We start from the raw sequence: 23,656 nt of genomic DNA, 5'->3' as shown, positions 1-23,656 counted from the left end.
TGACTAGGTGTGAAGTCAGATAGACCTGAATTCAAATTCAGCACTATTTTTCTTTATCTGGTCTTTTCACATCTCTCCCTTTCTCCACAGTCTGTCAGAAATCTCTGCTGTGGTTTAACAATCACATTCTCCAGAACTTTTAGGACCCAGTGATGTAGTAAAATCAGGCTGGTTCACTGGAAAATTCATAAAGGGGAGTCTAGTGTTTCTTCTCATCCCTTATCTACCTTGACTTTCAGCACAATATTAAACATACTTGTTCTAGTCTTCTCAATGTATTCCTGATGCAAAAAAAAAATCATACCATTTAGCAGAAAAAAACAAAAGATTTCATAAGTCCTTTTTTGTGAATTTTTTGTTCATTTTTCAATTTCCATCTCAAATGTTCATATGGATTACTTTTGTCCAACTTGTGAAAAAAAAACATTCTGAGCTCATATTAGTTTGATCACTGGAACACACTGTAACTTGATGTCAACATAGTGGGGTCATTTTGGTCCTTTTCAAGAATGGAGGACATTATTACAACGAACCAGGCATTTTCATTATCATTTACCCTGAATGGCCACCCTGTCCTTTGTATAATTTTCCTCTTTTTCAAAAAAGACTTTGAAAGTCCTTTTTACAATTTGAAGGGTACCAAGGTGGCACAGTATATGGAATCCTACTCCTACAGGAAGAAAGACTTGACTTCAAATCTAGATTTACATACTAATTAATTGTGGACACTTTACTTAATCCTGTTTACCTCAGGCCTTGATCAATAAAATGATACAAGGTAAGAAATGGCAAACCACTCTAGTATCTTCGACAAAAAACCCCAAGTGGAGTCACCAAGAGTCAGACACAACTACAAATGACAGAAAAACAATACATTATTGGATGTTACTATCATGTTCAAATCATTCTACTCTCTAGCACTCCTGATAAAATATTTTCCTGGGACTGGTGCATATTTAAATTCATCTTTCATTACTTGCCCTCGCTTTCATCTTCTCAAATATACCATTCTCTTTGTACCATTTTTGGTTTGTTTAGAAAATTATTTCTTTTTATCATCACAACTGTTTATGCTTTAAGTTTATGAGAATTTCCCACAACTCCTTATCCTATAGGCTTTTGAAGCTATGAAATACAAATCATTTTTTCTGAATCCTTTAAAATTGTTTGTCCAAGATGTAGGAATATGCATCTGGTTACTTTGTCATTTTCCACAAATTTTAAATTGCAATGGCCATATCCTCTCAAGGTTCCCAAAAACCATTTTCTTCTTGTTGATTATTATGAATGTTCACAGATCATACCATTCCCTTGTCTTAAGGTTTCCTCCAACCATTTTAAAAATTACTATTATACCATGAAAATCTCTCTCTCTCTCTCTCTCTCTCTCTCTCTCTCTCTCTCTCTCTCTCTCTCTCTCTCTCTATATATATATATATATATATATATATATATATATATATATATATGTGTGTGTGTGTGTGTGTGTGTGTATGTGTGTGTATGTGTTGTGTGTTGTATCAGCTATTGTACTTGGGGAAAGAAAACGCCCTAGAATTTTTGGATAATTAGCTAACTTTTTATGTTTCTCCAAGCTTGTGATCACTTCCCAAATCCTTATGTATTTATTCCAACCAGTAAATAGTCTATAGTATACTATTAAAAGAGTATTGTTTTGGGTCAGCTTGGTGGCGCAGTGGATAGAGCGCCAGCTGTGAATTCAGGATGACCAGAGTTCAAATCTGATCTCAGACACTTAGCACTTCCTAGCTGTGTGACCCTGGCCAAGTCACTTAACCCCAGCCTTAGGGGAGAAAAAAGAGTATTGTTTTTCTTTCTATTTCCATTAATCCTTAGCAAATAATATTAGTCAATAAGTAGTTATTAATATTTATTATTCATCTTGCTATGTGATATGCATACAAAGAAAGATTTTCAACAGGTTCTGTTCTCCAAGAACTCATAATCTAATCAGAAGATAGCACAAAAAACATATATATACATACATACATATATATCAGATATTAATAAAAGATAAATTGTAGACAATCAATAGAGGGAAGACAATAAATTAAGGGAGGGGAAAGGAACATATTCATATGGAAGATGGGATATTAGTTAAGACTTGATATTAGTTAAGAAAGCCAGAATGTAAAAATAAGGAGAGAGAGAATAGAATGGAGGACAGTCAGTAGAAGTATAAGGATTTTGTAGATGGAATGTCTTCTGTGAGCAACAGCAAGATAGCTGGTATCACAGGAAAACAGGGTATATAGCAAAAGTATGATGTGTGAAGACTGAAAAGGAGAGGGCCAGAGTATGAAGGACTTAGAATATCAAAAAAATTATTTCCACTTTATCCCAGAGGATAAATCCACTTGAATTTGCTAAATAAGGGGTAGACATGATATTGACAGCTTAATGATAGATGAACTAGAGTGAGAAGAAAAGTGAGTTGAGAAATCAACAAGCAACTTGCAACAGTCAAGATATGAGGTAATTAAAGGCTTCACCAAAGTGCTAGAAGAGTGAGAGTAGAGAAGGTGTATAAGAGAGATATAATAGAGATAAAATCATCAGGACTTGGCTACATATTGGATATGGTGATGGGATGATAGAAAGTAGAAAATATGAATCTAGGAAAGTAGTATGCTCAACAGAGATAGGAAATTTAGGAGAAAGATGACAAATTCTATTTTGTACATATTTGAGATTTCCTATAGGCAATTGGTAATAAAGCCTAGTGAGATCAAGGGAGAAGTTAGAGGTAGATAAATAGGTTTGAGAATCATTTGCCTAGAGATGATAATTCAATCCACCATACGTCCTTTATCTGGTTCTTATACTGGTTCTCATAAAATATTATTTAAATATACAGTACTAAAGGTCTATCGCTCTTTTATATAGTTCAAACTTTTAAATAAGTTACAATAGCAGCTATATGGTGCAGTGGATAGAGCACTGCTTTTGAAGTCAGGAATACCTGAGTTTAAATTCAATGGCAGACACTTAACACTAGCTATGTATCTCTGGACAATTCACTTAACCCTAATTGCCTCACCCAAAATAAATAAATGAAGTGTAACTTTTCAAAGTAAGATAAATGATGTAATAGTTTTTAATGTGTAGCACAGTGCCTGGAACAAAAGTAGATTCTTTTTTTTAATAAGTTTTTTTCACAGTATATATGCATGAGTAATTTTTTTTATATTATCCCTTGTATTCATTTTTCCAAATTATCCCCTCTATCCCTCCCCTTGATGACAGACAATCCCATACATTTTACATATGTTACAATATAACCTAGATACAATATATGTGTGTAAATACCATTTTCTTGTTGCACATTAAGTATTAGATTCCGAAGGTATAAGTCACCTGGGTAGATAGACAGTAGTGCTAACAATTTACATTCACTTCCCAGTGTTCCTTCTCTGGGTGTAGTTATTTCTGTCCATCATTGATCAACTAAGTGAGTTGGATCTTCTTTATATTGAAGATATCCAAAAGTAGATTCTTATTAAATGGTAATTCTCTTTTCTCTTTTCCCCCAAAGTCTAAATCACTACATTTGGATTCCTTTGTCACTCAACAAGAAAATGTGTATCTTCTCAAAATGTTTCCAATAGTCACCACTTGGATCATTTGCCATTTGCAAATTTTCAGAGTATGAAGTGAAATTGTAGAAATTATTAGCCATGTTTTCCCAATGTCATTTGTGCCTAACAACTTTTGTTTAGAAAAATATTTGTATGTTGTTAGAAAATATCCTTTATGTTATAAATCTCTTCTCAATTCCCTAAATATCTTGGATCTCATAATATTAGCAATGACATTTTTTTAATTCAATAAAACATTTACCACTCTCTCATTTCACTTCCAATTCTATCTTTGTTGATTTTATTAATACAAAAATATTCAAAACAACTTTAAATTGACTATTCTAATTTCATCTTCTTTTCCAACAGGCTCATGGAAGGAGGAAATCAAACAAGCATCTCTGAGTTCATACTCCTGGGCCTATCAAACAAACCTGAACAGGAGAGGCTTCTATTTATCCTATTCCTGGTTATGTACTTGATCACAGTGCTATGGAACCTGCTCATCATTCTGGCCATTAGAACTGACTCCCACCTCCACACCCCGATGTACTTCTTCCTCAGCAATTTGTCCCTTGTTGACATCTGCTTCACATCCAGCACTGTCCCCAAGATGTTGGTTAACTATATATCTGGAAATAAAGCAATTTCTTATGTTGGGTGTCTGACACAAGTGTTCTTCTTCAGCTGGTTTGCAGGATTAGATAGTATCATCCTTGCTTCCATGGCCTATGACCGCTATGTGGCCATCTGTGCCCCACTACACTATACTATGATCATGACCCAAAAAGTCTGTGCCCGTCTAGTAGGAGTGTGCTGGTTTTGGGCTTGTATTGATGCCCTGATTCACACAGCCTCCCTGACCCGACTTTCATTCTGTGGCCACAATGAAATCCCTCATTTCTTCTGTGATCTCAGTGTTGTCATAAGATTGGCCTGCTCAGACACCTTGCTCAATGACTTGATGGTCTACACAGTAGGAGGACTGACGGCTGTCATGCCTTTTATTGGCATCCTCATCTCCTACACACGTATTTTCATTGCAGTCCTGAAGATCCCATCAACTCATGGGAAAAAGAAAGCTTTCAACACGTGTGGCTCCCACTTAGCTGTGGTCTGTCTCTTCTATGGAACAATCATTGGAGTGTATTTCAACCCCACATCCACCCATACTGCCCAAAAAGACACAGCATCAGCTGTGATGTACACTGTAGTCACCCCCATGCTGAATCCTTTTATCTACAGCCTAAGGAACAATGATATGAAAAGAGCCCTGAAGATGCTTTTCATCAGAAAACCAGGCCCCTCCCTATGATGATTGCTGTCCTGCCGGGTCTGGATGCCTGTGTCTTAAACAACTATCTAATAATTTTTTTTTTAATTTTCAAAAAAATTGCCTCTATATGATTACTGTTTTTGCTCACCTCTTATCTACACTAGTGGTGATGAGATAAAAAGGTCATAGGCAGTTTGCTTCTCATCTGGTTCCACCCACTTTTTAGCTGAGCAATCACCTCATTTCCTGTGCCTCAGTTTCCTAATCTGGGGAATGAAGGTGCAACTATACAGGAAGTACTTTTTAGAGCTAGACAAAAAATTAAATTCTGCAATTTACAGGCTTTCTTGCCTAAAGCACTGAATACTCTCCATTATGAGACATGCAATTGAACCCCAGTCTTCCTGATTTCAAGACCTATCCAAATATTTCCTAAGAAAAGCTGACAATAAAGAGTTTAGGCAAAAATAGAAAGGCTCTTAGAAACTAAAGCAGATCAAAGTAAAAGCAGGAGAAAAAATTTCTACAAAATCACTCTGATCATGTTAACTATAAGGGGAAAACTTAAATTTGGTGAAATTTTAAGAAACAATTGGGAAAATGTACCACTATCTCTTCTTTACATATATTAGAAGACTTTGAACATGGAATATTGTAGGTACCATTTTATGTCATCATTGTATTGGTTGCTTTCATTAAATTAAAAAGTATTTCAGGCAATGAGAAATGAGCATTTATAAAGTACATACTATGAAGGAATGATCTAGTAGATATCAAAAGCTTAAATATAAATGAAAAAAGCAGGGATGGTAGAGGAGGAAACATGCCAATAAAAATGTGATGGAATAATATTTCTTATGCACATAAAGGGGTTGGTTTTGTCAAGACAAAGGGTCACCTCATCCTCTGAGAGAAATAGTGGTAGAATACATTTGAATGATGTGAGACAATGAGAAAAGGGGCACCAATTAATAGAATCTCTTAAATATTTTCCTATTTACTGTCTTACATCTACCATGTGTTTGATGAAAATTAGTGGGAAATGAATATGATGGAATATTAATGTATTGTAAGAAGCAATGAATACTACAATATCTGGAGTGACTTACATGAACAAATACATAGCAAAATGAGTTAAGAAAACAATTAAAATTGTCAAAATTGCTACAACAGTATAAAAGGAAACTGAGAATTATAAAATAATCAAAAAAGTATGGTGGAAAATGACAAAAATAAAAAAAAAAACAGAAAAAGAAGATGTTTTGCCTTCTTCTTTATAAAGGTGTGTTGTGTCCTGCTTTCTAGAGCCCCAAGTTGGGGTGACAAAACATACTGTTGCTTTCTAGAGCCCCCACAGTGGGGTGATTAAGATATACCTTCCTAGTGGAGAAGTGATGAGGCACAATTCCTGAGGAGGGTGGGAAAATGGAGTCCATTTATTTCAAGGGCTTTCCCCTTTTAATAATGTAACAAAAACAATTCTGAACATGTAGGACCACATAAACAACTTGCTATGTAATTTGCCATCTGGTATCACTCTTCCACCTGCTATCACTCTGTTTCAATCTCAACACAAGTTGTTACCACTCTCTGACTTCTCAGGAAGGCCAAGAGCCCTTGGGGAGCTGGGGAGCCGAACCAGACATTGTTAGCAGGTTCCCTCTGGGATGAAGGGTCTTATACCTTACCCAGAGTTTCCCCACTGACTATGACCCTCTATAGAGGTGGATATAAAACATAGCATAAAATATCAGATAATTTTCGTATATTGATTGGTTGTGCTGATTTTTTTCTCATTTTCTTAAAAAAATATTACAAGAGTTAATTGTCAAAGTGGAGGGAAGTCAAGTTAAGTCAACCAACATTTATTAAGGACCTATATGCCTGACACTACAGTAAGTGTTAGGGATACAACCAAAAAAAATTATCAAAAAATCCCTGCTTTGAAGGAGTTTACAGTCTAATAGGGGATATAATATGCAAACAAAATATGCATAAAGGATAAATTTCAGATAATCAGCAGAAAGGAAGAACTAGCATCAAGGGAGAACAGAACGGGCTTCTTGCAGAAAATGTAATTTTAGCAGAGATTCAAAGGAATCCAGAAGGTGGAGATAAGGAAGGAGACAATAGAATGGGGAATAAACAGTAAAAATGCTTAGTGTGAAATTGAAGTTGCTTTGAGGAGAAGCAAGGAAGATGGTGCTATTGGATTACAAAGTACAAGTGGGGACAAGTAAGGTGTAACAACAAAAGTAAGGTAATGGGGCAGGCAATGAAAGGCTTTGAAAACTAAACAGTATTTCATATTTATTTCTGAAGGCAATAAGGAGCCAACATAAATTAGAAGTGTGTGACATGATCAGACAGGTAAACGTTGATAGAGAAGAAGCCTTCACAAAAATAAAGCAAAGTCCAAATGAACCTTTTGCTGATTTTGTAGGACATCTGCAGACAGCTGTCATATGAACTATTGGTGAAAATGCAACAACAGAAATAAGACAACTTGCTAAAGAAAATGTTAATGAGGTTTGTAGAAGAATTATATTAGGAGTACACAAGGATGCTCCTTTAGAGGAGCTCATAAGATGCTGTGGCACAGTGGGCACAAATACCTTTTATACCCAGGCTATGATGCAGACATTTCAAGATCTAAATATGGGAAGACAGGGTCCCTTTTGGCAAGGGTCTTCCAGAGAGTCTCCTCAATGCTTTCAATGTGGTAAAGTAGGGCATTTGAAAGCTAAATGTTGGCTTAAAGATGGAGTGAAAAAACAGAGTGGGAGAACAAGACCCAAAATGCCATGTCCAAAATGCAACAAAGGCTTCCATTGGGCATCAGAATGTAGATTGACTTAGGGAAACAGGAAGCAGGGCTCAGCTCCAGGGCCCCAGGCAAAAAAGTACTTGGGACATGATGGCAGCCTATGCTACATCCAGAGAGTCTTTAGAAGTTCAGTACTGCCACACAATCATTCAGCTGAGAAGCAACCTGATGGGGAAAGGAATTACAATTGAGGAGAATAGAGTGGTATACAACTGGGACTACTGAGATATCCCCTGAAATCTATCCCTGTCCAGCCTATATATCTTTTGCCTCCAGGCACAGTAGGCTTGACCATTTTACCTCCTGAGAGTGTTTACCAACCAGTGTCTATCCATACACTGATTTGGGAAACTAGTGAATTTGCAACTAATAATAATTTGCAATTAAATAATGTGTGATTTATCACCCAGGAGAAGTAGTAACATCAGGTTTACTGATACACATTCCTGGATAGGTAATCTGGTGATATTTACCCCAGCAACAGAATCCAGGAATATTCTGGACTACAACCATTATATCAGCATATCACATTAAGTATTTTGAGAATCATTATCTCACACTAAGTAGGTACTTAACTATAAGCACCCTGTTGTCCTTGATTCAAGTACACCTTTTCAGAGTTTTGGCCCTCTACAGGAAAGTACTTGGCAATAGAGTAATATAGTTCAGAGTGCATCAGAAATCCCCCAAATAGCACCAAATCAATCATTCATTCATTTAACAAGCATTTATTAATTATTTACTATTTTTGATATGATGGATCTTGATATTATGGATATTGATGGGGAAAAATGAAATTGTATCCCCGCCCTGAAGAAATTTACATTCTCGCAGTGGGATAAAACATACAAAAATAAGTCATATATTTTGATTGATTATTCATCTTAGTCATATGGAATATGTACTATGTTGTAAAGGGAAGATATAACAAGAGGAAAGATGCATAAAATGAGGCAGTGTACAGAAATCAAACAGATTTTTGAGGATGGATAGAATAAAATAGTAACATCTCAATGACTAGTAATAAAGATAATTTACTGAGTTCTGTTTTATCATTTTACTTTGCTAACAAATATTTTTCTGTGTAAGAATAAAATTTATATGATGCATGTTACATCTTCCACTGCTTCCTTTAAAATAGATTCACCTATTGTTATGGGCAGTTGGATGACGTTTCCTTTGGAGTATAAACTCAAAGCAATGCTTCTATTGAAGAGACAAGCTGCACCAAGGATGTGCAGGATATTTAAAGGAAAAGAATTGTCTTTGACATTTTGCCAAATATTGTGGACTCTGCCAATTTAAGCCTGGATAGTCATCTTTCTAGACTGAGATGAACTTCAATTCCCTTACTGTCTTCTACTATCCCTAATTCTTTCACTATCATCAACAAGTGACCCTGAGAAACATTTCCTTCCATGTTAGCTATAGTTTAAATTATGAAATTGAGGAGTCAGGTGCCAGCTGCCCAGAGGACACTTGTCAAAAAATATAGATACTGATGATCTTTGATAAAGCAATATCACTACTATCCTGTATCCCAAAGGAACTATAAAATAAAAGAAAGGTCCCAACATGTTCATAAATGTTTGTAATAGTTCTCTTTTTGGTGACAAGGTTTGTATTCTATTTACCAAAATGCAGTGAAACTTCATGGATGAACCCTCACAGCAAAAATTGATTTTGAATTGTAAAGATTGAATTCAAATCCTCTGGCAATCATTAACCAGGTAGCCATGGTAAATGTACTTTTACAGAGCTAAGTGATTATACAGTGGGTAGAGTACTGGGCCTGGAATCAGGACAGCATAAATTCAGATGTAGCCTTAGTTATGACATTGAAATGTGAAAAAAATCCTATTTATTTCCTTTATGAAGTAATGTGATACTTTCTTTCTAAAAGGACTAATTCAATTTGTCTCTTTCTTATCCTGGTAAAAGGAAGACAGATTACCATAGAAAGAACTGATAATAAAACTGTTGCCATCCCTATTCAGAATCTTCAGGGATTTTTGACATATGGAGCTGGAACTTACTTGGCCACAAGAAGACCAAAGACATAGAATTCAGTCTGTTAGAAATTTAGATATGTTAATTGGGAAAATAAAGTGAAAAATTCTGTGATACAATTTTATCAAAGGTCAAAAGATTTAGATCTGGGACAGACTTTAGACCAAAGAGCAGAAAGAGGAGGCATATGAGAACTTGGATTGTTAAGAGCTGAAGGAGACATGACAATACAAAAATAAGAGACCGAAAAGAGGCCACCAATTAAAGAAAGAATAGAGAGAGGAACATTAAATAGAGAGAATTTTGATGTCTAGTGAGATTGAAAGAACTTTAGAACAAAAATATTCTAGAACTGGATTGCCAAATACTGTTTAGAGGCTTATTTAATAGAATATCAAACTTGGACAGGACCTTAGAGATCAGCTTGTAAGAGCATCTCAAATATCAAGTGCAAAAATGAATTCATCTATATTGTATAGCCTTGGAAGACCTGGGACTGAACACAAATCTCCTGAATGATACGCCAATGTTCTTTCCATTACATAATACTGTCTCTATTTTCCAGATCTAAAATTGTAGAGGAGAAGAAAATTTCTAGACAAGAACAAGGAAATTGTCCTTTTCTAATGTTCAGTTACGATTATCCCCACCCGCTGCTTTTTTCCAACATATCTCCAATGGATCCAATAATTGACTCATATCTATTATCTTTAAAGAAACAATGAAAGATTACCACCATTGCAAATTAAAGGATATGATTATATTTGACATTGTATAATGAATAGGATGCTGGACTTGGAACTACAAAAACTGAATTCAAATCCCCAGAGAATTATTGACCAGATAGTCATAGTGAATGCACTTTTACAGAGGCAACTGATGGTGCATTGGATAGAGCACTGAGTCTGGAATCAAGACAGCATAAGCTTAGATCTGGCTTTAGATTCTTCCCTCATATAATTTCCCTAGAATGGGGGACTGTCATTCTAATGAACATAGGAAGTCCTTGATTATTTTTGAGCTAGATAGGTATATGAACAAATAGACATTTTAGGAATAATAATTTGGTACTTTTTTTTGGAGAATGAATTGGAGAGAAGAAATACTGGAAGCAGAGACGTGCAATAGCCCAGGGGAGAAGTGATGAGAATCAGAACCCAATAAATAGAAGTTCTATTTATTATTGAACAAAAGAGAACAAATTTGGGAACAAATTTTATATCATGTGTTTTTAATATAGAGATAGATTTGAAAGGAGCTCTAAGCTTGAATAGGAAATAAATCACATCTTTATTTTCACAAACTTCTAACTATATTTATCATTTCCTTCCATTATTTATTGTTAAAATTGTTTTTAAAAAATCCAAAATACAATAAATGTTAAGAAACCTTATTTTAGAGATAAAATCACTTAATCTTTTTAGTGTCAGTTTCCTCATTAGTAAAATGGGGATTACAATACTTAATTCTCAAAACTTTGTCTAAAAAGGAAAAAAGATCAAAAGAACAGACTATACAAGGATGAATCTTATATAATAATTCAGTAACAGTATTTGATAAACATAAAAATGTAAATTATCTAGAAAAGAATACTTTGAAAAGAATTGCTAGGAAAACTGTAAAGTAATGTGATCAATTAGGTTTATACCAATAATCTCACTGTAAAACAAATTCAAAATAAACATGTAGTCTGAATATAACCAAATAAAATAGGATTTCTCTTAGTTATTTCACAGAACTTAAAGATATAAGATATGCTGCTAACTTTTAAATAGCTATGCTGATAATGATGATATTATTGAAATTTATCAGAAAAATCTCTTCTCCAATGCCCATACAAGTAATCATCCATTCTTAGAAATCCAGGTTTTTGCATATCAATATGGGCATAACTATTAGAAGCTCAGAGGAGGAGTATCCCAAAGAGATCATGTAGTTCAATCATTCCCTTAGGAGGAATCCTTTCTACAACATATCTGACCTTTTTTATTGGCTGTTCAACAGTTTTATCAATGGTTTAGATCTAGTCATAAATGAAACAGGCAAATTTGGGGCATGTTAATACTCTTTAAAGAATAGCATATCTGTTGATGACAGATTCAGCATTCAAAAATTCTGAAAACAAGAAATCAGATTATCTAATTGTAAGTCCTATTTTATATTTGGCCTATTATCTTTTGATGCATAAAACTTTACCTCCCTCTATATTCAAGTTTAATGAAAACCTGAAAAAAGCCTGGTCCCATTCTTTTATGCAATTAATATGTATTACTGAACAAAACATTATATTCAGAAGCTCAGAGACTGTTTTCTAAATCATTTCAGATTCTACCTATTACATAATTTTTGGGAAGCCAAGCCAGGTCAAGACCCGCCCCCCCCTAGAAAACCAGATAATAGAAAAACTTCCTAGACTACTCTGATTAATCTTCCACTAAGGGAATTTTTTCATCTGGGCCACCTCCAATCTTTTTGATCTATATCTTGCCACTGGTCTATATGGCTCTGGAGGGAAAAGTGAGTCAAATGACATTGCATAACTCTCTCACTTGAATACAATTCATTTGCATGTCAAGGTATTAACATCCCTGACATCATGGTCCTCTCCAAGAAAGAAGGACATACAACAACAATTTTCGCCCAAGACTGCTGCCCAGAAATCAAATTCTGTTTGATCTCAATCTTCTTTTGAACTAAAGAGTTTTTACTCCCACACTGCAAGGGAAGATTTGCCAACACACTGCAGAAAAGTTTATCCCCATTTTGAATATTAGGAAAGGACTACTGCCTTGAAGGGAGCAATGGGTTGGAGTAATAATAAAATACCAAAGAATTTAGACTTGGAAAAAATGGCATGAAAATTCTTGGCCTGCAACTTCCCATAAAATAATAGAGGGTATGAATAAAAGATAGAACTCTTAAGTTGTGTTAAAATATATAAAAACTATTTGCTTGCTTTTTTTTCTTTCTCAGTTTTTTTTCCTTTTTGATCTGATTTTTCTTGTGCAGATGATAAATATGTAAATATGTATTGAAAAACTGCACATGTTTAATACATATGGATTACTTGCTATCTTAAGGAGGTGGTGGTGGGAAGTAAGGAAAATTTGGAACACAAGGCTTTGCAATGGTGAATGTTGCAAACTATCTTTGCAAGTATTTTGAAAATAAAATGTTATTATTAAAATAAATAAAATATATAAAAAACTAAGTGAATCCCAAAATTAGCATGAAAAGCAGACTTTTAATCATGGCAAATTAAAGGCTTTAAAATTAAACTTTCAGTAGTAGATAAGGAGGCTAGCAACTATGTCTTTATTTATTCTTTTGTCTGTGTTTTTGTTTCTCAGTAAAATGCAGAAAGGTCTTTGTCGTGCCTCATGTTTAGTATTGTCTGAAGATTTTGCAGTCTTGAAAGATTTCTAAGGGGAAAATGCAGACATCCAGAAAAACTGCTGAAGAATTGCAGCCAAAAGATTAAGTATGAAGGGGAAGAATAATGAAGTTTCATACTTGAGATATGTACTGGATAAACAAATAGTGGGATATAAATGTAATGGAATATTATTGCACTCAAAGAAACAATGAATATAGAGTTGCCTGAAAATAAAAAAAATGACTAACATAGAGCAAACTGAATTAAGAAAACTATATTAAAATTGGCACAATGTAAAAGAAAAGGTCAATCGCTTCAAAATTATCAAAATGAATGCTGAGAAATTACCAAAAAATAAAATCAACTACAATGAGAAATAGAAGACAACATTTTCCCTCACTTCTTTATTGAAGTGATAGATCAAAGTGTGTAAAATATGATATATAATATCAAATAATTTTCATATATTGATTGGTTTACTCATCTTTTTTTCTTTTTTAAGTCTTTATTACAAGATATGTCTCTAAAGTCAGCAGGCATTTATTTTAAGTATCTATGTGCCAGGCTCTCTCTATGTTGGGTGCAAGAAATATAAAGAAAAAAATTTTAAAAAATTAACTTAGACAATACAGGTATTAGGTGAATATGAAATATCTGCTCAGGAGCCCAAAAAAGTTAACATTACTTTGTAGGGCAAGTATAATGAATAAAATGAAAGATTTAAAGTGTTCTTTAATTTCTATAGTTATTATATATTGGAATACTTACCATCTAGGGAAGGGCATGGAGGAAGGGGGGAGGATTGAAACACAGGATTTTGCAAGGGCTAATGTTAAAGAATTGTCCACACATATGTTTTGAAAAATAAAAAGCTTTAATAAAAAATAAATAAATAATTTAAAAAATTTCTATACTTATCCATGCATTGAGGATTTTGTGTCTTATGCAGTTTCTGATGTAAAAAGAAAGAATTATTGCCTTTGTATTGATATAATGTTATGAGAAAGGTGTAAGAGTGGTCAACAAAGATATGTGAGGGATGCCAAGCCCTTTTCAGAACTGTTTTCCACTTTAGTTGTCTAGGTAATTCACACAATTCTCTCCTGGGTTTCAGTTTTTGGTCATTTTCTAGCTTATCTAGGAATTTTTCTTGGGTTTATGCCAAATGTAGATTTTTCTTTCAATAAATGCTTACAAATGTTTTCATATCATTGACTTCTTCTGAGTCTGTGTTGTGAAATTCCCTATCCACATAGTAGTTTGTATGTTTAAGTTCATTTTTAGTTGTTTGCTCTTTTTTTCTACTCTATTTTTGAACTTCAGACATTGTTAGTTGGTCACTGTTCATTTTAAGGGTGGGATTCACTGTCCTAAGCTTTAGACTTTTTCACCCTGCTATTTTTACAACTAGTTCTGGAGACCTATAAGTTTTAGGTTCTTTCAAGGTGGTACGACCTAGGGAAAACTATAATGACTGCACTTCTGGATTCTGCTGGATTCTTGCCTTTTCAATAAAATACAGGGGAAGCTATATGGCACATTGGATAGAGCACCAGTCTTGCAAAGAGGGAGCTCAAATCCAGCATCAGACACTTAACTCTGTGTATCCCTGGGCAATTCACTTAACCTCAATTCCCTCATCCAAAATAAATAAATAAAGTATAACTTCTGAAAGCAAGATCAAATGATATAATATTTTTAAGGTGTGTAGCACAGTGCCTGGCACAATAGTAGATTCTTAATAAATGGCAATTCTCTTCCCTTTCTCTCCAAAGTCTAAATCACTGCATTTGGATTCCTTTGCACTTTATCAACAGCGAATGATTATCTTCCTAATATTTTCTCGACAGTTGCTATTTGTATCTTTTGTCAAATTTGCAGATTTTCAGAATACCATATTTTCCCAAGTTCATTGATGATTAAACAATTCTTGTTCCGAAGAATATTTGTATTCATCCTCTCATTCTTGTTTGTTGGAGAATGTACTTTGTATTATAAATCACTTCTCAATTCCCTAAATATTACAGACCCTCCACTATTAGCAGGGATATTTTCTTTAGTTCAATCAAATGTTTTCCTATTCTTCCATTTCCCTTCCAATTCTAACTTAATTCATTTTATCCACACAGAAATGTTCAAACTAACCTTAAATGGGCCATTCCAATTTCCCAACAGACTCATGAAGGGAGAAAATCAAACAAGCATTTCTGAGTTCCTCCTCATGGGTCTTTCAAACCAGCCCAAACAGGAAAAGCTTCTGTTTTTCTTGCTGATTACATAATCAGGAAATTATGTACCTGATAACAACTCTATGGAACCTGCTCATCAGTCTGGCCTTTAGAACTGACTCCCACCTTCACATCCCCATGTACTTCTTCCTTTGTAATTTGTCTCCTATTGACATTTGCTTCACATCCAGCTCTGTCCCCAAGATGTTGACTAACTACATATCTGGAAATAAAACAATTTCTTATGTTGGGTGTCTGACACAAGTGTTCTTCTTTAGTTGGTTTGCAGGATTAAATAGTGTCATCCTTGCTTCCATGGCCTATGGCCGCTATGTGACCATCTGTGCCCCACTGCACTATACTATGATCATGACCCAAAAAGTCTGTGCCTGTCTAGTAGGAATGTGCTGGTTTGGGGCCTGTATTGATGCCCTGATTCACACTGTCTTTCTGACCTGACTTTCATTCTGTGGTCACAATGAAATTCCTCATTTGTTCTGTGATCTCAGTGTTGTCATAAGGTTGGCCTGCTCAGACACCTTGCCCAATGACTTGATGGTTTACACAGTAGGAGGACTGATAGCAGTTATGCCCTTTATCTGTATCCTCATCTCCTACACATACATTTTCATGCTGTCCTAAAGATCCCATCATCTCATGTGACAAAGAAAGATTTCAACATTTGTGGCTCCCATCTTCCTGTGGTCTGTCCCTTCTATGGAACAATCATTGGTGTACAACCCCACATCCACCCATATAGTCCAAAAATACACAGTATCTATCAGCTGTGATATATATTATAGTCACCCCCATGCTGAATCCTGTCTACAGCCTAAAGAACAATGATATGAAAAGAGCTCTGAGTATGTTTTTCATCAGAAAGCTAGGCTTCTCCCTATGACTGTAAACAGCCTGGTACCCCTGGGTATTTATATCTCAAACAATTCTTCAGTGATTTAGCAAATTTTCATTTTTTATTGTAGTAAATTTATTTTTTTTATACACATTGCTTTATGGATCATGTTTGGGGAGAAAAATTCTAATTTTTCAAAAGGTAAAAGCCTTGAAAGAGATTTTTTTAAAAATAGAAAATAAGAAGAGAACAAAGCATGTGTTGGGTTTATATTCAGTCTCCTTAAATCTTTTTCTCAATGCAGATAGTATTTTCTGTCCAAAGTGTATAGGGATTGCTTTGGATCACTGTACTACTGAAAAGAACCAAGCTTTTCATAGTTGATCATCCCCTATTCTTGCTGTTATTGTGTACAATGTACTCCTGGTTCCACTTATTTCACTCCGCATCAGTTTATGGAAATCTTTTCAGGCCTTTACATAATAGTTTATTCATTACTTTTAAAAGAACAACAATATTCCATTACCTTCATGTACCACAGCTTGTTCAGGTATTCCCTAATTGATGGGGATCTACTAATCTCCCAATTCTTTGCTACATAAAGAGCTGCTATAAACATTTTTGCATATGTGGATCTTTTCCCCTCCTTTATTATTTCCTTGGGATACAGACACAGTAATTGAAATGCTGGGTCAAAGGGTATGCGCAGTTTGATAGCTCTTTTGACATAGTGTCAAAATTCTGTCCAGAATGGTTAGAGCATTTCACAACTCCACCAACAATGCATTAGCATCCCAGTTTTCCCACATCCCCTCCAACATTTATCATTTTCTTTTGCTGTCATCTTAACCAATCTGAGAGGTATGAGATGACATCTCAGAGTTGTATTAGTTCTTATTTTTCTAATCAATAGTGATTTAGAGCATTTTTAATATAAGTATAAATGGTTTTAATTTCATCAACTGAAAATTTTCTTTCATGTCCTTTGACTATTTAACAATTGGGGAATGACTTGTATGGGAATGACTTGTATTCTTATAAATTTGACACAGTTCTTTATCTATTTTAGAAATGAGAACTTTATCAGAAATACTGGCTGTAAAGATTTTTCCCAGCTTTGTACTTCCCTTTTAAAATTGCTTCTGTTGGTTTTGTTTGTGCAAAAATATTTTAATTTAATGTAATCAAAATTGTTTCTTATCAGTAAAGGTGTTCAAAAGATCCACATCATTAATTATGTATGTTTAATTATAATTTCTAATTTGTCATTAATTTCATTTGCTAATCATGAACTAGTAATTCTGCTGAATAATGTCTCATATTGAAACTCAGGAGGGCAGTCTCATCCCATTTTTTATATTATTTTCATTCCATGGACCATTCATAAAGTTTGGCCTTTTGAAGTACTGTCAAATATACTACAGTTTATTCCCTATTATTGTACTAACTGATAAAAATAATACAAGAGGAATAATTGGGATTGAGTAGCATTTGTTAAAATGAATGAACCAAACACTATTTACGTTATTGTGCACTGTACATAGCTGATAAATTTACACCAGATATACAACTAATGATGAAGCTTCCAAAATTCCAAATATGAAACTTCCAAAATCTTAAATTAAAAAAAAAAAGCACATGCGGACTTTGGCTCAGAAGCTTTAAGTTATTGTTTTAAAATATTTAGATGTTTTTCCTCATTGTTTAATGTACAAAGTCATTATTATAGAACAACTTCCTCCCTTCTACCTGGATGAAATTTTGCTGAACATTTGTGCAGCAAAAGGGAACACAAACGTAAAACTGTCCAACAAAAAGTTGGCAAACTTTTGTACCAAGATAATTAGTTTCAAAAACTACTTTTGATTAAATCTGCATATGTACAGATAAAGACATTAATGTTAATATTCATTGTTTTCAAAGCAAAAACAATAGAGTCCTTAAAGGAACTACAAAAATAATGCAAATTAAACCAACTCTGAAGTACCACTACATAACTGTCAGATTGGCTAAGATGATAGAAAAATATAATGTGAATGTTGGAGGGTGTGTAGGAAAACTGGGGCATTAATTGATGGGGGAGCTGTGAACTGATCCAACCATTCTGGAGAATAATTTGCAACTATGTCCAAAGGGATTTCAAATTGTCAACACTCTTTGATTCAGCATTGTTGCTGCTGGGTCTGTATCTAAAAAAAAGATCATTTAAAAAAGGGAAAATAACCCATATGTGCAAAAATGTTTACAGCAGCTTTTTTTTTTTTTTTTTTTTTTGGCAAGAAACTGAAAACTAAGTGGCTGTCCATCCATTGAAGAATGGCTGAATAAGTTATGTTATATGAATGTTTGGGATGAATTTTTGATGGATGTGGCTCTTTTCAGCAATGAGCTGATAGAAGTCAATTCCAATAGACTTGTGATGGAGAGAGCCATCTGTATCCAGAAAGAGGATTAGTGGGATTGAATATGGCTCACAGCATAGTTTTTTGAACATGACATTCAGGGAAACCAATAAATTTTAAATGATCTCTCCTGGATCTATTTTCTAGGTCATTGTTTTTCCAACAAGATCTTTAACATTGTCTATTTTTTTATTTGTTTCACTTTGCTTCATTGTGTCTTGATTTCTCATAAAATAACATTTGCTCATTTCTATTTTTTAAGGAATTATTTTTCTCAGTGAGCTTTTCTACTTTCTTTCCCAAATGGCCAATTTTGCTTTTTAAGGCATTCTTCTCCTCATTAGTTTTTTTGGTATTTCCTTTTGTATTTCTTTCAATTATTTCCCTAATTTTCCCTCTATGTCTCTTACTTGGTTTTTAAAGTCCCTTTTGAGTTCTTCCATGATCAGAGCCCAATTCTTATTTTTCTTAGAGACTTTGGACGTAGGAGCTTTAACTTTGTTATCATTTGAATGTGTATTTTGATCCATCTTGTTACCATAACAACTTTCAATAGTTAGAAACTTTTTTTTGTTGTTTTCTGCTCATTTTCCTAGCCTATTGCCTGGCTTTTAATAGTTTGTTAAAGTAGAACTCTGTTTCCAGAGGAGAGGGTGCATTGTCCCAGGCTTCAGGGGTTTTGTGCAGATGTTTTCAGAAATTCTTCTAGGAGTCTGACCACAAGCATTCTTTTCTGCCCTGGATTTGTTAGGGTACCCTGCCTCACTTTAGCTTTAAGTTCTAGTATCCTGGGTGGGGGGAACAATGGGGAGGTCTGAGTCTTCATTGGCCAGAGCTGCCCTGGGGTTGAACACCAGACCTGAATCCTGTTGCCACAGACCATCTCCATTGTCTTTCCAAGTCTGCCTTGGTGTCCCCAGCTGAGAGGTCCAGAAGCTTCTATCACTGCTGCTGAATCAAATGCCCCACCTTGCTGAGGCTGGAAGCTAGGGCTGGGCTGGGATTGCATACTGGGCTCTGCTTCCACAGACCTTTTTTACTGTTGTAAATAGTTAACAAACTGTTACTATTTAGTATAAATAATTTATTTATTTATAATTAATTATTTAATTAAATAGTATAAATAAATGTTACATTTTTGTTACAAACTGTCCAAATTTGATTAATGAAGTAAATTGCTCACCTTCTACCTACACCAATGGTGATATACTGAGATACTGAGTTTTGCTGCTCCTGCTGGTACTACTAACTTCTCAGTTGAGTAATCACCTAATCTCCTGTGCCTCTGTTTCCTCATATTAGGAATGAAGGGGCAACTACAAAGGGAGTAATGTATAGAGCTACACAAAATGAGATTCTTCAACTTACAAACTTTTGTACCTAGAACACTGAATACTCTTCATTGTGAGAGGTAACCTTGAACCCTGGTCTTCTTGATTTCAAGACTTACCCATCTGTTTTCTATGCTATACTATTGCTCTAAGAAAAGCTGACAATAAGTAGTTAAACTGACAAAAATAGGAAAGCTTTTAGGAACTAAAGCAGAGTAAATCAGATATGTCACCACATTCGTTTTTATGGTTTCGTACTTTTTTGGGTTGTTTGCTCATTTTTCGATTCTATTTTCAGATTTTGGAGTTTTATGTTAGTTGGAAACTGTTTATCTTTTTTAGGTAAATCTCACTGTCTTAAGATTTAAACTTTTTCATCCTGCTGTTTTGACAGATTGTTCAGGAGATCTATAAATTGTGGATACTTCAAAGGTGGTATGATCTAGGGAGAATTGTGATACTGCTCCCTGGTCTATGCAGATACCACCTCTTCTCTCTCTCAAAAACAAAAAAACAAAACAAAACAAACAAACAAAAAAAAACCCTCCCCTCTTCCCTGGAACAAAGTACATGTGAGGTTAGAGATGTAGTTTGGATCCAGGTGATAAAGAGATTAAAATAGCCATATGGAGCAAATTTTCCTACAAATCAGAACTTGGTTTACTGTTTCACTGATAGTCTGGACTTAAGAAAGTGATGGAAAAATATTGACCAAATAGATTAAACTTAAAAACATTTTACCCCAGAGACCTGCAATTAAACATTTATCACATTACCATTGCTTACATTACATGAATCAGAATTTCATTGTCCTAATTCCATTCATAATCCCAAGAAGAATTCTTTTATTTTTCTGATCAAACTAAAGAACGAAATCTTCAAATAGTGTGAGTGCATTATTCAAAGTCACAAAAATGCAAGAGGAAGAGAGATGGAATCAGAGAAAATCAAAATTGTTAGGCATCTAGCTAAAGAATTCTTTTTTTTTAGTGTTTATTTTATTTCTGGAATGAGAAAAACATTTCCATAACATGGTAGAATATTGGGAAACAAAGATAATTACACATGAACCTTCAAGTCTGTTGCTTTAAATATTTGTTATTCCTTTGAAATATTTGAAAAAATTATTGTATATATTTCTTTTTTCTTTTTCTCCTCCACCTGCCCTAGAGATGGCTACCATTAGACACAAATATGTGAAGTCATTCTATATATACTTCTATTTATCAAATCTTTATCTGGATGCAGATGGCATCCTCCTTCATATATACTTTGTAGTAGATTGAGGTATTTATAATAATCTGATAGTCACTCAAAAGATTTGCTTAAAATAATATTGGTGTTATTGTGTGCAATGTTTTCTTGGTTCTGCTCATTTCACTATCTAAAATTTCATGCAAGTATATCCATGCTTTCCCAAGATCAATGAGCTTATTGTTTCTTACATTACATTAGTATGCCATCATAATCACATACAAAAACTTATTTAAACATTCCCAATTAATTGGGGAATCATTCCTGCAATTTCCAGTTCTTTGCCACTGCTAATATAACTTATGTACATATTCTAAAACATATAGGTTCTATTCTTTTTTTCCACTAATGATCTTTGGAAATAAACTTAATGATGGTATTATATAAGTCCAGATTATTCTCCAAAATGAATGGGCGCATTTACATGTGTTTTATCTTGAAGAAGTCATTGAAGATTATGGAAAACGGAAACATATGACAAGATTTGGGGTTAAAGATTATCATTTCGACATTCATATAAAGGATAGATGGGAAAGGGAAGATTTTCCTACCAACTTTCCTCAATTACTTTCCTTAGGAGATAGACCCAGCAAAAGATTGAAGGTCCATAGTCAGAGGAAATATTGCTACTTATCACACCAGAGACTCTCCTCATTGCAAATGAGGGGAGATCAGACTGGTAGGTGCAACAGGAAATAGAAGATGTCTTCTATTGGCACAGGTGAAAGGTTCACCAAGCCCTTTACAACCTTCCCCCAGGGTATATACACAGCTTTGGTATTATCCAATTTGATCCCCAAAACAACCCCCTGAGTTTAATATTAGTATTGTCTCCATTTTACAGTTAAGTGACTTTCTTATGGTCACACAGCTAATCAGTATTTTGAGGCTAGATTTGAACTCAAATCTTCCAATCTCTAGAACCAATACTTTCTGCCATTACATTGTGAGCTCCTTAAGAACAGAAACTGTCTCTTGCCTCTCTTTGTATCCTCAGTACTTAGCACAGTGCTTTCCTGATTGATTTATTGACTGACTATCCATTGTTACTTAGTGATGAGGTAGATACCTAATGTTGAGGTAACAAGGAACCAAATGATGAGAATACAGGGAACCAAATGATGAGGTAAATGATGAGGTTTATAGCTCATTAAAATTAGGATTAATTGGAAGTCTAGTGGCAGGATTGGGGTATAGGGAGTCACATGGAGCTCCCCTGCAACCCCCTTTGGATTCGGTGCAAGGATACAAAGTTATATCAGGTCTAGTGGCGGCGAGAGTCCCCTGTAAATCAATTTACAGGCCCAAAAACCTAGATTGATAAAAACAAGGTTTATTGCAGGGTTTGGAAGCAAGGTTAAATTCTGGTTAGTAAAAGCATTAGATAGAGGAAGAAATACACCAGCAAGAGGTGGCGGGATGTAGAGTCTCTGATGCTGGCATCTTTCAACTCTCTGCCAAAGGATAATTCCAATTTGGCTTTTTTTATCTGCTTGAAGGGGCATATGGGTGGCGCCCAGGTTGATTCCTTGAAGGCCAGAACCCACTAGGTGGGGATTGGGCTATCTGAGCAGATCATTAGAATGGGGGCTGAAAATCCAAGCCAGCTCAGATCCAGTGGGGGCTGGGTACAGCCCAAACTGGCTTGACCAGATCTTGAAAATCAAAAGTCAGTCCCAAAGGAAGTTGTAGATCAGACAAGGAATCTTAAAGGGGCTATCACCCCCATCACTTAGGATGACCCCTCCAAAAATTTGGCTTTAGAAAGAGGCAGAGGACCAGAGCCTGAAATTTAGTTCATACTTCAACCTATGTGACCACGGCTAGGAAAGTCCTCTGTTTTGTCCATTGTAAAATGAGGTCATAGAATTAGAAGATCATTAGTAAAGTGCTTCACTGGGTTGGGTGTGGGCTGCTGTTAAATATTGAAATTCCCAATTTCTCTGGTTGAAAGGAATAAATCACAAAATTGAGGATAAAATATAACTGTGAACTGTGGCTGTAAATTGGGGAAACAGTGTATTTTAGGGGTCACTGATTCTCCACTCAGAGAATATGGTTTTATCTGATTCTTACCTATTTGACTTGGGTAAATCATATAGCAGCCCCAAAATTTAGTTCCTTCAAATCTGAAATGGGGGGTTCAGACTAAATAGGTCTCTGAAGATCCTTCCAGCCCCAAATCTGTGTTAGTGTAGTGCTGAGTGCCAAAGCAGCCTCAGACACAAGTTTACATATATGTTTTAAGTTCCCTCTCATTCCTGATATCCTGTGGGCTATATGCTAGAATCCATTTCAGCTCAATGCTCCAAGATCAAAGTTTCCTTTCCTACAAAAGAGCTAAAAACACAGGGAGTTCTTGGCCTTGGCATTATGGCAGCATTGTGGAAATAAATTACAAAACTTCATTCAAAGTCTTCCCCACAGAAAGCCAAGCCCAAAGCGAATGTAGTGGAAAGAGGACAATTACTTGGGGATAGTTTCTAACAAGGACTTCAGG

At 34.9% G+C, this 23,656-nt stretch overlaps 1 protein-coding gene and 1 pseudogene across 3 annotated transcripts in view; both read left to right on the top strand.

Moving 5' to 3' along the window:
* Positions 1–4,914, top strand: part of LOC141552035 (olfactory receptor 1f45-like) — a 141,901-nt gene extending 136,987 nt beyond the window's left edge. For all 3 annotated transcript variants that reach the window (XM_074284425.1, XM_074284417.1, XM_074284433.1), the window contains one exon: positions 3,969–4,914. In XM_074284425.1, coding sequence (XP_074140526.1) covers positions 3,969–4,914 — 946 coding nt within the window. The remainder of the gene's footprint in view (positions 1–3,968) is intronic.
* Positions 4,915–15,379: 10,465 nt separating this feature from the next.
* LOC141545748 (olfactory receptor 1f45-like) lies at positions 15,380–16,217 on the top strand (annotated as a pseudogene).
* The last annotated feature ends 7,439 nt before the right edge of the window (positions 16,218–23,656 follow it).

The sequence above is a fragment of the Sminthopsis crassicaudata genome, chromosome 1 (genome assembly GCF_048593235.1).
Source record: "Sminthopsis crassicaudata isolate SCR6 chromosome 1, ASM4859323v1, whole genome shotgun sequence".
Classification (NCBI taxonomy): Eukaryota; Metazoa; Chordata; class Mammalia; order Dasyuromorphia; family Dasyuridae; genus Sminthopsis; species Sminthopsis crassicaudata.
This window is presented reverse-complemented; position numbering and strand designations above follow the sequence as displayed.